This window comes from Ailuropoda melanoleuca, chromosome 7 (assembly GCF_002007445.2).
Source record: "Ailuropoda melanoleuca isolate Jingjing chromosome 7, ASM200744v2, whole genome shotgun sequence".
In the NCBI taxonomy this organism is placed as follows: domain Eukaryota; kingdom Metazoa; phylum Chordata; class Mammalia; order Carnivora; family Ursidae; genus Ailuropoda; species Ailuropoda melanoleuca.
This window is the reverse complement of record NC_048224.1, coordinates 53,597,309-53,614,706: the sequence shown is the minus strand read 5'-3', so window position 1 is coordinate 53,614,706 and position 17,398 is coordinate 53,597,309. Positions and strand designations below refer to the sequence as shown.

The 17,398-nt window shown below is 46.6% G+C and overlaps 1 protein-coding gene across 9 annotated transcripts in view; it reads right to left on the bottom strand.

Moving 5' to 3' along the window:
• The window catches only part of SPTAN1 (spectrin alpha, non-erythrocytic 1), a 58,460-nt gene extending 45,994 nt beyond the window's left edge, over window positions 1-12,466 (bottom strand). For all 9 annotated transcript variants that reach the window (XM_034664622.1, XM_034664625.1, XM_034664627.1 and 6 more), the window contains exons 1-3: window positions 12,309-12,466; window positions 3,316-3,555; window positions 2,241-2,366 (exon numbers count right to left, since the gene is read on the bottom strand). In XM_034664622.1, coding sequence (XP_034520513.1) covers window positions 2,241-2,366; window positions 3,316-3,552 — 363 coding nt within the window. In that variant the 5' untranslated portion in view covers window positions 3,553-3,555; window positions 12,309-12,466. The remainder of the gene's footprint in view (window positions 1-2,240; window positions 2,367-3,315; window positions 3,556-12,308) is intronic.
• Between the last annotated feature and the right edge of the window lie 4,932 nt (window positions 12,467-17,398).

Below are 17,398 nucleotides of genomic sequence, written 5' to 3'. Positions count from 1 at the left end.
CATGGTCAGTCTCCCACAAAGTTCATTTTCACACCCGCAGGTAAAGAACGAGGGCAAAGCCCACTCCAGTATTGGAACAACCCTCCCATTCCTGGTGCATCTGATCTCGTAAACACTGCAGGTTAGAGTGTCCAGTTTCCCAAGTGCCCTGCTGCTCGAGAGCGTGAGGGGGCAGGCAGGCCAGTGCACTTGGGAAACGTACTGAAAGCTGACGGGGTGGAGACAAAGTCCTGGTTCTGACTCAGGTGGATTTCTCAATAGGGGCATGAGCACCCAGCAGGAGCTTTCAGAGAAGCAGCCGGCCGGGAAGGTAAAGAAAGCCGACAGGAATGACATGTAGCTTAGAAAAATAAAGCTAATAATTGTCAGCAAAGAGTGACGTGGACTGGAATTCCACTTGCCATCTACTAACTGTGGGATTTGGAGAAGTTACTCAAACTTCTCTGAGCTTTGGTTTCTTCCCTTCCATACTATGGGGATGAGGGGTCCCTAGCGAGCCTCCAGTGAAGATCAGAGACTACCTGTGTCACAGCGGCTAAGTGTCTGCACATGAACAGCTACTCTACAGACAGTGGCTGACAGTACTTTTAAATGTTGCTTTGATAAGATCTCCAGTACTAACAGAGCCGAATGAAGTGAGTGTTGGGTCTCTTCTTCTCCAGCTTAATCACTAAAGTCAAACACCTGATCTGTTTCTCTTGTTGCCCATCTGTAGCCCGGTTATATACTACCAAGCACCATGCACTCTGGGAAAACAACTTCTATCAAGCAAATAATAAGGCATGCTGCTTTCATTTACTTTAAGACTATATACAGAACAGCGGAAAAATGAGCAGAAAGATATTTATATTTAATTGCAGAGACACATGGTACATATTTAATTGCAGAGATACATGTTACATTACCCAAATGGGTGGAACGTAATTAAATAGCTGGTCATATGGCATTCAGAATTTACCCTTATTTCCAACTCACAATCATTACTAGTAATGGTTAATTATTAATAATAAGCTTAGGGCTGATTACAAGTCTTCAAAAATGAGACCACAGAGTGTATTAGTGCAAAAGAGAGACAACAAGTATTAATTGTTGAAAACCACTAGACCAGATCCTACGGGGACGAAAGCCCCACAAGGGTGTCAGAGAACAGCAGGGGGTGGGGACGTTTCTAGCTGGGGCTTATGAATGCAGCTTTCATCTAACTCTCCACAATTGCCTTGACTGGTAAGGGACTGAAAAGGCCGGTCCCTCAAAGGAACGTGACTTTGGATGACAAAGAACAAGACACACAGATAGGAATAAGGTACAGCAGAAACAGGTAAGAGCATCCGGTTACAAGAAACTAAGTGTACATACTTCATCCTAAAGAGGTTTGCTTTCCCTTAATATCTTGGTACCGGAAATGTTAAAGCAGAGAAGGATCCATCATCAGCGAAATGGCACCAAACAAGCCAAATCAAAGAATGTAAGGACGCCTGCTTCAAAGCTGGCTGTATCCATCACTATGGTCACCGACCAACAACAGGTGCCACAAGTTACTGCTCACAGCTGGACCCTCCACTGGCTTGCGGACTAGACCTCAGCAAAACACCTCCTAGGGCAAGCCACCAAGACCCAGACCTCAAGTTTTCAACAGAGAACTTCACAGTGCCTGAGATCACTCCTATTGATCTTTGTGTCCTGATCCCCCAATTCACCAATTTCACTAATATGCTCTCCCCTCAAATTACCATCTATAAATTTAGGTTTCATTTATGTAAACTTCTTTAAAGTATAATCACATTCTAATTTGTTTTACAAAAAGAATGTTAATTTCCCCACTGAGCAGACACATTCTTGTTTATATTTATACTGAATCATAACATTACAAAGGCAAGATGCGGCTAACTCCTTCAGAAGACTTCACAAATTCTCTTAAAAGGCTAGAAAAGTGGGGTGTCTGGGTGGCTCAGTAGGTTAAGCGGCTGACTAGTGATTCTGGCTCAGGTCATGATCTCATGGTTCGTGGGATCGAGCCCTACATCGGGCTCTGCACTCGGTGGGGAATCTGCTTGAGATGCTCTCTCTCCCTCTGCCCCCCCCCCTCTCGCTCTAAAATCAGATCTCAAAAAAAAAAAAAAAAGCGAGCAAAGTCTTTTTTAGAAATTCTAATTGGCATTTAATCCACATTCCTCCATCAACCAGTCGGCCACCCGTACCAGACCAGATGGCCTCCGGTACCAGGCACTACTCCTACTCACCCTTATGGTTTCAGATGCAAAATGCCCTTCTGAGATCATCAGGTTTCCAGTTTCATCCAGTTTAACAATGGCTCCTGAGTTGGCCTGCACTTCAGCTTCAAAGGCCTGATGCTTCTGGAGCTTGCCCTGTTGGTGGACCAAGAAGCGAGTCATAGCTGCAACCGCCAGGCATTCACCATTCCGCGCCCCCCTCAGGTCCCGTGATTTCTCCCCTCTTGAATCCCGTTCCCTCTGATTGGGGACATTCAGCATCCCACCCATCCCCACCCCTGCTCAATTACTCAAATACTCTGACCGCATCTACACTGGCTTCTGGAAGCTTGGCCACTGAGGACCACCACCGTTGCGCTAACTTTACTATTGGGAAATTAGCCTTTATGTGGACATCCAATCCCCTCTGGAAATACAGAGCCACACCAACAATTTTCTTAGCATGTACAATTTATTCTGGGATAATAACCCATCCACATTCACTCATTATGTGACACTTTTTTCTTGGCCGACTCTGGTATAGTAAGAGAACCATGCGTTCCACTTGCTAAAAAAAAAGTCTTTCACCAAAATCAATGAGAAGAAAGGCTTTGTCCTTTTTTTAAAAAACTTTACCGAGGCATAATTTATACCACAAAATTAACTTCAGTTACAATTCAACGATTTTTAAAGGCTTGCTTTTGGTAAGACTTACCAGTGAGTTGCTTCAAGAGAAGCCCAACTATAAACTTCCACCAGCAACACCGTTGGCGTGCCTTTCTTGAAAACTCATATTCCAAGAGCTCAACCCAGACCCTCCCCCTGGAACATGCCAAAGGACCACCGATGGTGGCAAGGCAGTGGTTTGAGAACCATCAGCTTGAAGCATTCAGAAAAAATACCGGCAAGATTTCCCACACATCCTTAGTATGTATAGTATAATACACACACACAGGGCTTTTCAGAAGAGGGAGTCGGTCCTGCCTTATGTCTGACCTACATTCTTCTTGCTCAAGGTCATAATTAAATGACTTTGTGTGATTTGGGGGGCAAAAACATTTGAGCTCCTGAGTTCTGGCAGGAACCTCGGGGAGATGAGACGCACCTGCAAGTTGGTTGGGTCTTTGTAGTTCTCATCGGATGCGATCTGTAGTTTCTCCTGAATCCATTTCTCCAGCTCCTCAGCATCTCTCTGGAAAAACTGGAATCGATAGGAGTCTTCAAGCTTCTGGCGCCTAAGGGTTGAGAGCTCCTTGAAGCGGTGGTATCTGTCTAGGACCTGCTGCCGCCTCTCCTGGATGTCCTCTGCTGTTTCCAGCACTTTGACCCCACTTGGGTCCATTTTCTGAAAAGACAGAATGCCCTGAAATGAGCACCACAAGACCAAAGCGGACTCCATGGAATCAGCCTCTCTGAAGGAAAGAATTAGCACACAGCCCTGGCAGACAAATGAAAGGAGAAGGTAGTCCCTTCTCAGGACAGAACAATGAGCCTTGATTCCATTCCTTTGTGAAAAATAGCCATCCGCTCGCTGCGACACCTGCCTGCATGGGTCCCTCAGAGGACGCCGAACCAACACCACAGCGAAACCCAGCGAAACCAGGAGAACTAGAGTTTTACCAGCAAGTCTACACAGGCTTTACGGAGTCAAAGGAAATGCCAAATTGGTACTCAAAGAATTACTGAAAAATCCATTCAGAAGTCCTTTCACCTGGTCTCTGCATTCCATTGTGTGGATATTAGAAAGAATTTACTTTTACTTAAATCAGTTTTTCTGTCTTTCCAGATCTCAGCCCGTTATCCAACGAAGAAAAGGGGATGATTACAAATAACAGAGTCCTTAACAGCAGTAAGAATTGACCTTGTCAGAGCCCCTGAGTTGCCAGTGACTGGGAAACATCAATCCTACAAGTCTTCCTCAGGCTACCAGAGCGCCTGCGCCAACGGGCTGTGTCTCCCGTGAACGTGCACAAAAGAAAAATCACAGTGCAATTAAAAAAAAAAAAAGTGTGGTGAGTTGTACACCTGAAACTAATAAAAATGGTATGTCAACTACACTTCAGTTTAGAAAAAATTCAGGTTTATGTCACAAATACTTGCATTCCATAAATTTTAAAGTAATGGATGCTTTACATAAAAAAGATTAGCAGCGATTATTAAACAGGTAAACAGGTCGTCGTGCATCTAAAGCTGAATGTGATGTAATACTACAAACCACAAATCTAAACCCAAGGATGAGAAGGTGTGGTGCAAGGTCTACCCTGCTTCCCGCCCACCTCCTCCTGTGGACAGCACACTGTTCAGCGTAATTGAGCCTAATTCTCAAGTTCGCCACAACCGCAGGCTGACAGAGGAGGCAGCACTCCCCTCAGGACTCAGTGGGCCCCAACTTGAAATCCGCAGATTTCTGGACACTTCCACCAAATTTTCACGTCAAAAAGAAAATGTGACCTTTGATGTTGAGATATATATATATATTTGATATATAAATACATACAAAGTATATATATATAAAGTAAACATCTGTTCACAGTGGAGTTTCTATAACAACACTTCATTACAACAGGGCAGTTCTGGTTCACGCTGCTGCCCTAAGAATCTCAGCCTCTTTGGGTGAAGGCTGACTTCTGGCAGGGATCTTGACAAGGATCACTACCACCACCAGCCTCACTTACGAGAATATAAACGTGACTTCACTCACCTGTCTGCTCCAGCTAGATCTCTTATCAAACTCCCACACCAACGCCAAGCTACAGGCCCTGGCAGGGCCCATTTCCCAGCTCAGAAAGTCCCCTTGGGCAGGAATGTTCTCTCCCATTCCCAGCTCCACCACTGAATACCATACAAACCCCTCCAAGTCTAAAGCAACTACCTTGTCCTCTCTGCAGTCCTAACTCAGAAATCTTCAGTCCCCCCACGCTCCTCTTCAGAGCGCCAGTGCATTCTGCCAGGTTTTCTCCCTGCCGTTTTTGAAATTCTTTAGTAAATGTAGAGCTCCTAAGGGACTATATAAAAAAGACCTTATCTTTCTCTTCCTCTCTGACCATAGAACCCAGCACACAGTAGAGTCAATTACATTCTGACCTTGGAAACAGAGACAATGCAGTCACTTCATTACTAAGTAGGCAGAGGACACAAGGTCATCTAATAACCGAGTCACAGAGCCTATGTGGGATGAGCTGGGATCCTCTGGGTTCCAGACTAGGGTGCCAGAACCCATGATTCCGCACATGACGGCAGCTGGCGTACTCTTTATTGATGGCTGTTTGCTTACTCATTCACTACCTCTTATCTTTCCCATCACCACTTTGGAGGGAAGAAAGGGGGAGGAGGATATATTAATTATTCAAAAAATAAAAACCAGGTGCCTGGCTCAGCTGGTACAGCATGCGACTCTCAGGGTCGTGAGTTCGAGGCCCACACTGGGGGCAGAGATGACTTAAAAACTTAATCAAGGAATAAAAATTGATTTTGTTTTTATAAGACTGAGTCTTAAAATTAGTAAACAATCAGGGTTAATAAATTATATACCTCCTTTGTTCTTAACCCTTGGGAAACCGTTGAAGATGAAAAAACAGCAGGAAATTGTGTCTAATTTGCTCCCTCACAAAATTTTCTGGCAACGAAATTTGCCAAGGAAGGTCTAGTTCCGTATGAAACTGCCACAGCGCGCATGATCCTGCAAGATGTCGGAGTCCTTAGATTAATAGGGCATCCGTTCTGCCTCTTCATACACAGGATTCCCTGCATTTCTAAAATCCTTTAGCTGCTACGGAAATTTCTAAGAAATCACACGGGGTGGGGGGGGCCGGGCAGGCCCTTCATGACGAAGCCAAGAATCCCCAACATAATGCAGCAAGGGCACCGCCTTAGCAAGTCCCCCTGCTTGGGTCCTGCTCGTGGGTCTGACCCTACCAATCCAGGGAGACAGTCCAGCGAGGCCCTGCTGAAATTAACCAACCTGAAAGGCCCTCTTTGTCACCCCAGTGAAGTAGAACAAGTCAATTCTATACCAAGTGCTTTGGTCAGGCAATAATGGACTTTTCTTTCCTGCAGATCAGCTGACGTCAGTAGGTGGGAGCTCTGCCAAGCCACCGCTGGCTGTCCCTGGGGAGCCGGGCATCTCAAAGTCATCAAAGCTCTCCCACTGCTGTGGCCATTCAGGAACCTCATTTGCATGGTTACAGGAGCCTAAGATGATGGGTTAATAAGAGTTCCCCACCCCTTAACCTGATAGGGAGCTGTCTGTAAATTTATCTATAGAGGCTCCAGTTTCTTTGCTCCGAAACGGGTCATTTCCATCGATTACATTAAAAATAGGGCAAATGTTCGCATCACCAAGAACTTCTGCCACCGGAAGATGTGTCAGCCTCCCACCCAAAGCTACGTGAGGGAGCTGGTGGAATTTCTCGGACTCTGCCTGGGTGCGCAACACTCCCCCCAGGACTGAGGCTGCAGGATGCAAGATCTCCTCCACCCCTGCCCTGAAATATGCAGCTGACTGATAAGGAAGGCTGCACAGAGAATGTTCCAGGCTGTTCCCAGCCTTAGTGGGATTAACGCCTTTTGAGAGCTAGAAAGGGAGACTTTGGGAAATGTGCCATTAAAAAACAATCTCCAACCACACCAGCCTATCGATCTATTTCACTAACTGCCTAAAAACCCACAGAGGAACTAGCTTCCTAGGATTGCAGTTGACTGTTTATCTCAAAGGAGCCCGTCAACTCTGATTTTGCCAATCAGGTCTCTGTCTGTCCACGGAGAATAAAGGAGGGGAAACGAAGTGCTAAATATATTCTCTGTATGTTTAAGGACAGCTTCCCATTGAAGGTACTGAAGAAAAGGGTCGTATTTTTACGAATATTTTTCAAGAAGACTGAAGATGCAGGCTATTTATAAATGGTGCAGTGCAGCAGTCAAAATGTTAGCTGCATCATTCAGCAAGTAACATGAATTGATCTCGGGGGATAAAACAGGAATTGCAACTATGTCCTCTATTGTAATAAATAAAAAGACCTTGTCAGCTTTCTCACAATACTGCCAGATCTCTGGGAAGAAAGAGGGGTGTCTAAAGATATGAACCTCGGGTAGAAAGTTCTAGCTTAATCCAAAGATATAACGCACCTGAGAAGGACTCCTCGTATCTGACACAAATTCACCCATATTATCAACGGAAAATGGATTCCTACAGAACAGCCTAGACACTAATTAATAACTGTCTTCTTGCAAATGTCCAGAGACAGCTGTCTGAGCCAGTTCTTGGTACTGAGGGCATTTTGAAATGCCTTGGCCTCACCTATGGAAGCTAGCTGCCCCGCTGGGCGAGGGGATCCATCTCTGGAAGGTGGGAGAGACAGGACATAAGACTCCGCACTAGGCAACAGAAAAAACTGCAGATAGCAATTGTTCTCAGACCAAAGGTCAGACCTCCAACCCCGGGAACCTGGCACCTGAAGTGAGTAGTTTAGGACTCCCTCACGCAGGCCTTCGGAGAGTGGAAGAATTCAGCACAATTTCCCTGTGGAACCCCACAAGTGAATCCACTTGTAGTGAGGATGAAGGAGTCACTGACACAAATGTGCCATGGAACGTGCTGGATGTAAGAGGCATGTGGAAAACTACACAATGAACGCCAATTTCACCAGATACACCCTTTTGCAAGGAAAGGGATTTGGAGGGGACTAAAGGGATAAACAGGGCATTTGGCTCTATGGAAAAATTTCATACACATCGCCCAAAGCAAAAGGTCAGAAAAAACACCGCTCAGATTTACTTTGGTTGCTTAGCCAGAGTTCAGAGGTGCAGGACTGACCACGCAGGTTTTTTCCCCTGGCTCAGAAAGCCAACCTATTACCAAATTTTACACGTGCAAAGCAGGAGAACTACCTCCACACACATGGAAGGACTTCTCCAGAGAAAAAACCACCAAAGAACTGGTTTAGCACCCATTAACATCTTATACCAACTGATTCTCAGATCAAGCAAATGGCCTCCCAACCAGCTCAGCTGCAGACTTTTGTGGCGGATCTGATGATAAGCAGAGAGGTAAATAATACAGAAATTAAGAGTTGTAACCATGAATAAAAACAACAAATATTTTTGCTTCTGTGGATCCGCATGTCACAGCCTTCAGACTGATAAATTCATTTAGACTCATTAACCTGTTTCTGCAGAGGGGAGCAGGGACTTAGCTTTAAGAAAGCAAAAGATCCATACTGCATTGCATCAAAATCCCAGAAACGCAAAGCAACGTTGAGAAAACTTACTTCTGAATGCTTCCCAAATACTACCTTGCCGCTACTTACCTCTTAACCTGTAAAATTCAGATGAGAGGTATTTAAGCGCAAAATATCGTTACTGACATTCAAAACCGGAAAAGGTTATAATGTGGCCCATTTTTATAAACCTCGTTTCAACCAATTCACCACTCTGATTTATAAAAGGGCTTGCCTTGGATTTATCACCCATAATCACTAGTAATTTGCAAAGTTTGTATTTCTTCTTATGGGATATCAAGACATTAATTTTAAGCATTTTTCTTTTTGAAAAAGGTCCAATTTAGCAAACATTCAAAACCTGTACACAAATAAAATATATATAGTGAGCTTTTTTTAAGCCACGAAAATGCAAGCTCCATTTCATTACAAGGATTGTGGCAGAAAAAAATAAGTCGATAGGAACAGGAAACAAACCCAAGTTTATGATATTTGTCAAATTTAAAAATACTACTTTTATGACACATTTTCAGATTATTTTTTCCAAATATCTAAGATAATCTGTTTAGTCCCTTGGTTCTCAAGAACCAAGTAACCATCAATAAAAAGATCAGCAAACACTACATGCAAACACCAGTAGGGTGAGAAGAAATTAATATATTCATGCCTGAAAAAGAGGAAGGCAAAAAACAGGAGGCTTTGGAGATTTTAGAATAAATTTACTAAGACTTCTGTTCATGTAACACCAAAAAAACAATAGCAAAAAACCCCAACCCTAACCAACTGGCTTAACAGAAAGGTCATGCAGGCAGGGTTTTCTCCCCCCCCCCCCCTGGGGTCATTCACCCTCTGCCACAAATGTGTCTTCACTGCAAGCCAGGCAAAACCCGAAAAGGCCACCCGTTTCCTGCATGCTGGTCAAATACCTGGACTCTGCGTTTACGAAATGATGACAACATGATGGAGGAATGTGGAGTCTAAAGAGGGAGGGGGAAGAGCAAGATAACAAGCTTCTAAGGGCAAACTGAACAAAATAATTTTCAAAATGAAGAAAACAGACCATTAGGAATATATGAATACAAGTAAAAACCAAATTCCTGGTGTTCTCCCGGCGCCTTTCTTTTTCTGTAGAGCTTCTGAATTCCACGAGGGATTTAAAATGTGGAAAGAGAACCAAAGTTCTCTGGTCCCTTAGCAGTTCCTATTTATCTAGATGTGCTACCTTGGACAGCTTATACCCCCTTTGGGTCTCAGTTTCTCCATTTTTCAAATAAAGAACACTGAATATGCTTTCTTTTTTTTTTTTTTTTTTTTTTTTAAAGTTTTTAGTGTTTTTTTTNATTTGACAGAGATAGAGACAGTCAGTGAGAGAGGGAACACAAGCAGGGGGAGTGGGAGAGGAAGAAGCAGGCTCCCAGCAGAGGAGCCTGACGTGGGGCTCGATCCCGGAACGCCGGGATCACGCCCTGAGCCGAAGGCAGACGCTTAACCGCTGTGCCACCCAGGCGCCCCTGAATATGCTTTCTAACACAAAACATGCCCTCCCCAGATTCACAGTCCAATAAATTTAGGAATCAGCTGGCCGATACCTAAATACCCTTCCATTCAGTAACAGAATAGCAAGACGTCATGAGAACCAAGAAAGAACTCAAGCTATAGAGATCTGACTTGGGCCTCGTTTACTGGTACACTTCCTTTACAAAATACTGTTTCCTGTTCAAAACCCGTACAAGAGGAATATGCAAAAAAGGTGGAAGGGAGGTAACAAGCACAGCTGCTCCGAGGCCCCAAGTGATGGGCTCTGCACTCCCCCTCTGCATTCCCTCCTCCTTGGCATTCCCAGTGTCAGCACTTGCCATCAGGGCCGTGCATTCTTCTACCTACTCTGACCACAGCTGTGGCAGCCCTGACCGCATAGCTAGCGGAGTCCTCGCATAGCCCACAGAGGATTGATTACGAGGCCGGCCTCGTGCCCACTATCCTTCGTCCAGGTTCAGCAATGACAGGACTGTGGGCTGCAACTGACAGGATCCGCAGTCGGCCCCTCCCTTTGGGATGAAGGTAGGTAGGGAAAAATAGAACAAATTCTAACCCAGGGAACCAAAAGAAAGGTGTATTAAAAATCAGCTCTCGCCACCTAAACCCATTCATCAGATTATTTGACAAGCTCATATTACAGCCTGTGACATATCAGATTTCTCCAATTGCTTAGATCGCTACAAAACCCACTGCAGAGACCAAAAACATATCCGAGTATGTTACGCAGCTGATGGATTACTCTAAGAAGTGCTTCACACCTATCCAGCACAGGGCAAATCCTCCTTTCTAGGCTCGTCTCTCTGTGGAGGTCCCTAAATAACAGCTAACACACTTTGAGGGTCCCCTGGAGTCATTTTTGGCCCAGTTACTAAAAAAGGCTTATTGTTAATTTCCTGCAGAGGCCCTGACTGCAGCACATTTTTTTTCCCCTACAGCACATTTTTAAACTTTGACTTCAATTTGACCTTTGAAAATCTAAGACATTAGCTGCAACAAAAGGGAAAAGACCAGTTAAGGAGTTGGAACCTTGGCTCAATAGCTTCATACAGCTGAGTGTTCCCACTGCTATTCTCAAGATTTTCTGTTTCTTGGCTCCAAGACACCCCCACCCTTCCATCTTTGATACATTCTGTTTTACTCAGGTCCAATTGCTATGACTCCGCAATTTCTCCACACATTAAAATACTTCAAATGGTCTCTCTTCCATTCTTCCCTAACAACCATGATGGTGAGTTTTTCTAAAATACCATGATGAATACAGAACAAAGGGCCTACATATTTTACAATCTATTATATAAAAGAGATTTGACAAGGTGTTGGGGCAATTCAATCATCTCAGTCCAGCTTTCTGGGCTACTGGGGCTTTTAATTTAAAACATATGCAACCCTTAACCTTAACAAGCCCCTTATTTAAAATATTCTGTTCCAATGCATCAAAGAGACTCTTAAAGGCAATTTTCTTTAGGAAGCATCTTGTCAAATTCGCAGGGCTAGCTTTCAAACAAAAGGCTGCTCTATCATTCAACACTGGAGTGGCTGTAGAATTTTTGACAAATAATATAATGTCCTCGAATCGAAAGACCGCCGTCTCATCTCGGGTGGGGCGGGGGGGGGAGGGGAATAACTCGTAAGCTATTAAGTTATTGGATCTGAGTCTCATACAAAGAAGCGCCGCATCTACCTGTTATTTACAAGCAAATCACAACTGGGTAGGAAAGAAATGTTTATTACGAGGAAGGAAAAGGAGATGGCCAGTCTCAGACCTTTCTGCATCTAGAGAAAGGCCAAGAATCGCCACACTGGATGAAATTAAGGTCAAAGAGCCCTTTCCTCTAAGCTCTCGGCTCTGCCTCCCTCAAGGGTCGGGCCGGTACTGCTGTGGGGACTGGGGAAGAGGAGCTGCAGAAGTCGCTCCTCACCGAGGCAAGGGACCGGGGGCGCTGGGGGATCGCTCTGCAGGAAGGGGGATGGTGACGATCCCGCCAGGGGCCCCCGCCCCACCTGCCGCAGCCGGATGGGGCAGGGCGGGGCGGCAGCCAGGCTTCGGGGTGGGGGAGCGGGCCGGACCCGGCGGCCTCGCCTCCCTCCCTCCGCCCAGTCAATGACATTCCAGCGGCGGGCGCCCAGGCTGGGCCGGGCGGCTCCTCCGCAGCCCCCGCCCCATGGGCGGGCGGCGGTCCGCCCGCCGGGTCCCCGCCCGTCGGAGGGAGCGGCGAGGCCGGCCGGGCTCACCTGTCCGCGCGCTGGCCCCACCCCGCCCCAGGGGCTGCCCGGCTCCCCGCCCAGGGGTCGACGACCCTCGGGCCCCGCTGCCTCCCCGAGCTCCCCTGCTCCCCCCTCTCACCAGCTCCTGCGGGGTGAGGGCAGTGGGTGCGCCGGGCTGTGGGGGGGGTTGCTGAGGGACCGACGCGCCTCCGCGGCCTCCCGCCTAGCCGTTCGCTCCGCAGCGGGTAGTGGCGGCGACGCGCCCGTCTCGCCTCTTTTATAGGCGGCCACGCGCGTTCCGGCGGCGGGCGGGCGCGAGCTCGGGGGAAGCGCCGGGGCGCGGCGCGAGGGGCGGGAGCGAGCGCCGGCCGAGCTAAGGGGGCGGAGTTCCCGCCGGCTCGCTTCCCGATCGCGTGACGGAAAGGGCCGAACGCTCCCGGAAAGAGCCGAAGCGCCACTGCGGGGGAAGAGCCGAGTCGGGAGAGCGAGGCGGGAGGATGGGAAAGGAGGGCGCGCGCCAGGGGTGGGGGGCGATGGTGCAGTGGAGTCACTGCCTCCGCCCGAGCGGGCGGAGATGCGGCAGCCGCCCCGCCCTCCCCGCACCTCGGATCCTCCAATCCTGCCCCTCCCCTCCCTGCAGAGAATCTTCAGTACCCCACCCCGCCCCTCCGCCGCTGGGAGCCCTTCCAGGACTGCAGCGAAGGGCGGGGCAGGGGCCGTCGCCGCAGTCTGGCCGGGGATGCTGCGCACCCTTGTCTGTAAAACAACCAGTCCCAAAGGGTGAGATCACCCCTAGGCTTTTCTTCTTCCTGCCCCCTTTCCCCGGGGGATGGCTGTGGCCGGGACCCAAGTCAGCCTACGCTGGTGGGGGCTAGGGTCTTGAAACCGAGGATGATTTGGGGCTCCAGGTTTGAGGTGGTGGTAAGAAAAGGCCAAATCCGATACCCAAAAATAAAGACTAATTTGGAGTTGAAGTCTGTCATTTGGGATTTGGAGAGTTAAATTCTTATATTCTTATAGCAAAAGCTTTCTGACAGGTCGCCGGTGGAATAGGATGCATTAGCTGTAGTATATAAACAAGGCGTTAAAGTTCTTCAGCCCACAATTAATTAACTTTCCTTACGTACCAGGAACTGTGCTAAGCATTTTCATGTTACCTTTTTTTTTTTTCCAAATCTGTGCAATAATTTTGCAAGGTAGGCATATTCCCCCATTTTAGAAATGAGCACTCTGACATGGAAGCTAGGTCTCTTGCCCTAGGTTAGGCAGCTATCAAGAAGAAAACCAGGATTAAAAAAAAAAAAAAAAAAAAAGAGGCAAAGAAGACGACGGAAATCTAGGATTTGGATCTAAGCAGTCAAGACCTTCTCTTAAATAGTATGTTCTGCTGCCTTCCCCTAGGAACCGGAGACACTGCAATGGTGGATGCTGGAGTGCTGGGGGGGCGGGGAGGAGGATTTCTGGAGTTTCTGTTCCTTACAATCTTAGCAGTTTAAGGGCCTGGCTCTAAACTCTGTAGTGTAGCCCAAAGCCCTCCTTTGGGAAGCCCTTTCCCCCCACCCCACCCCCACCCCCGCTTCTGCGACAGCTGGGCCACAGCCATTGGGAGTAACACCCAGATCATTCTTGTGCAGTCAGGCAGACCAGGAGCTCTGCAGCTAGGAAGGCCTCAGCCTCCTGGTTACCAAGCTGCCCTGGGCACTGCACCAGAACTTGGGCCTAGGCCCAGCCCTGAGCTTCCTGGTCCTCTGCAGTTTGGCCTTCTTCCCCTGTGCCTGGGATCTGCAGTCTGGTTTCTAAGCTGCCCTTTTCTAAGAAAAATTCTCCTATTCCCTCAACCCATGGGAGTGCAGAGAAAAGGAATGGCCACACCCCAGAAGCAGCTTTGCAGAATCTGGAGGAAAAACGTAGGAGCTAAGAGGCATTTCCTGCAATCTTCTATATAGAGAAAACAGGACTGGATAACTCCTCCCTGGGGTGTGCGTTTCTGGAACAGTTGATGGCGTCGACAGCCTCTTCTGCACCGGGGAGCAGCAAAATGTTTAATCATATATTCAGCTCTGGGTACAAAATGGCTTACACAATAATAGCTCTCCAAAATTTCTAAGACCTGCTCCAGCAAGGAATGGGTCTCAAGGGCCTGGGCACGGGCTGTAAAAAGGAAAGATCTTTCTTTTAAATCACTACAGTCTCCTGGTGATATGGGGGTTTCGTTGCTTTTACCAGATGCAAAACAGATTTGAGAGCTTTGGTATTGGTACAGAAACTAAAATCTTACTTGCTGATCCTTTGTCTGATCTGAGACAAGGCCAAAACCCATTATCTCTGGCCCTCTACACCTCCCACTCACTCACCCACCCCATTCTGCGCTTGGCACTGGAAATGAGACATTGAAAAAGTCTTTCTTCATGTGTTCTATTGTGTGCCTACCTCACCTCCCACCAATTTCACTGTATGCCTAGCGCTCTGCTAGGTGTAGGGAGAGATGACAAAGCAGATAATGGCCCTCTTTGTTTTGGAGAGAAACTGGGGGGGGGGGGATAAAAAAGCACAGGACAGTATAGCAATCAACTCCCAGTTCCCTGCGTCCTCTGGAACAGCAGGGGATGGGATTGAATTCCAGGCTTTTTCTATTCCCCCAGTTATCTGAAGGTTTGATATGCACCCTAAACTTAGGCATCCAGGTAGTCCCAGTACCTTTTCAAGTTCAAGAGGTCAACTGATCGGAAATACACAAAACGTAAGGATGTTTTCACCAGTTCCGGCCAAGGAAAATTACCCGCTGGCTTTCCCTGGAGAATCTTCCTCCGCCTCCCGACCTCCCTCCCCCTCCACGTGCACAGCAGTTAACAAGCACCAAGCCCTTCCACGTTTTTTCCTCCCCGTAAAGGAGCTGATTGAGAAGTTACCCTGGCAAGTGGACTGTATTTCTTCCCAGATGACATTTTGCAGTGTCAGAGCTGGCAAGGAACACAGTGACTGGATGAACCCCGGGAATGTTATGCTAAGTGACATAAACCAGACACAAAAGCACAAGGACTGCACCATTCTACTCACTTGAGTTCCCCTTTATAGACACAGAAAGTAGAGCAGAGCTTGCCAGGGGCTAGGGTGAGAGGGGGATGGGCTGTGAGTGTTTAACTGGGACAGGGTTTCAGTTTTGCAAGAGGAAAAGTTCTGGGCATGGATGGTGATGGCTGTACAACAATGGGAATGCACTTCATGCCACAGAATTATATACTTACAAATGGCTGAAATGGGAATTTTGAGTGATGTATATTTTACCACAGTTAATAAACAAAGCAGGGGCCCCTTGCTGGCTCATTTGGTAGAGCGCCCGTCAGGGTCATGAGTTTGACTTGGGTGCAGAGATTACTTTAAAAATTTAAAGATATAAGTAAGTAAACATTTCCTCCCTTAAAAAGAAAAAAAAAAAAAAGAATGCTGGGGCACCTGGGTGGCTCTGTCAGTTTAGCGGTTAGGCAACCCACTCTTGATACCCCTCGGGTGGTGATCTCAGGGTTGTGATAGCACAGAGCCTACTTGGGATTCTCTCTCTCTCTGCCTCTCCGCCCTTCCCTCTCTTAAAAAAAAAAAAAAAAAGAATGCTAATATTGTAAAAAACAAAACAAAAAAACCCCCACAACTAGCCATCAACTGAAAAATGGTTAATTATGACAGACCATAATGGTGATATACTTCACACTGATGGACTTGAAAAGTATTTGAGATATTACTGAGTGACAGCAGGTTACAGAACAGCATGGGTACCAAGTCTATTTGCTTAAGAACTATGCTTGTGTAAGAGTGCATGTAACTGGGGCACCTGGGTGGCTCAGTCGGTCAAGCATCCCAGGGTCCTGGGATTGAGTCCCGCATCAGGATCCTTTCTCAGCAGCGAGTCTGCTTCTCCCTCTCCCTCTGCCTTCCGCCCTGCTCATGCTCTCTCTCTCTCCCAAATAAATACAATCTTAAAAAAAAAAAAAAATAAAGGATATTCATTTTTATGACTACAGTACAATGATAAAAGTCAGGAAATTAATCCCGAGTAATACTCTTATCGAACGTACAGGGTTATTCAAGTTTTACCAATTGTCCCAATGTCCTTTATAAGACAAACATACAAAAATCATTTTTTCTGGTATAGGTTCTCATTCAGGGTCACGTACTACACTTAAGTGTAAGCACCTGAAGAAGCTAAAATAAAAATGTTTCTTGAACGCATCATGTTTAAATTCGTATTTTTTTTAAAAATGGAGCCCAGGTATAAACTAGAGAATAAGTTCCTTTTTCTTTTTTCTCTTACGTAGGCTCCACACCACATGTGGGGCTTGAACTCACAACCCTGAGATCAAGGCTCTACTAACCGAGCCAGTCAGGCACCCCTAAATTCCCTTATAATGGGTGTTACTGTTAATTCACCACCGCTCTCACCTGCTTTGTGCAGGTCCACAGGAAATCTAGTGTCAGGAACTCATTTGGTGGGAACAGAGAAAAGGGAAGTGAGAGGCCAGGGCTGATAAGGAATCTGTAATGAGGCTCTACAGCTCCCCTGGCTGTCCCGGCACGGAGACAGAAAACAGCCAAACCTAGTTAGGTCACTGCTCTCATCACAGGAAGCTTGAGAAGTAGGGGAAGGAACTCCCCAGAACTATTCTTCTATCCAAGGGATGTGCAGGGTTTCTCTGTTGGAATTTTCATCTCATCATCAGATTTGCTTTAAAATGATGCAGGACAATGATAGAACAAAAATATGGGCACTCAGCCAGAGAAATGAGGTCAGGCTTGAAAGGAAGCAAGCAGGCAAGTGAGTACTTGAATTTAAAAACTGGATGCCAGCCTTAGTATTCCACTTTAAGGAATCTGATGCCGCTAGTCATCAGGGATGTATCTACTGGACAGCAATCATTCTCTCAAGACACTATCAGCGAGTATCAAAAACCTGCCTCCCCAGTGCTCTCCTTTCTTGGTTGACCATTGAGAACCTATTAGGAATTCTAAGCATCGAGTGACGTGTTCCAAGACTGTTAAGTGTGTCTGGAGAAAGAACATTCACATATCAGGAGAGGTGTTTTCTACAGAGGGGTCCAGATAGATTCAAAGTGGAATAGACCTCAGAGATCATTTTGCCCAGTGATTTTTCACATTTCATTTTTGGAGGAACATTCCCGTATATCATCTTACATAGAACCACAATCTATCTATCTAGCACGCATGGCAAAATCGCCG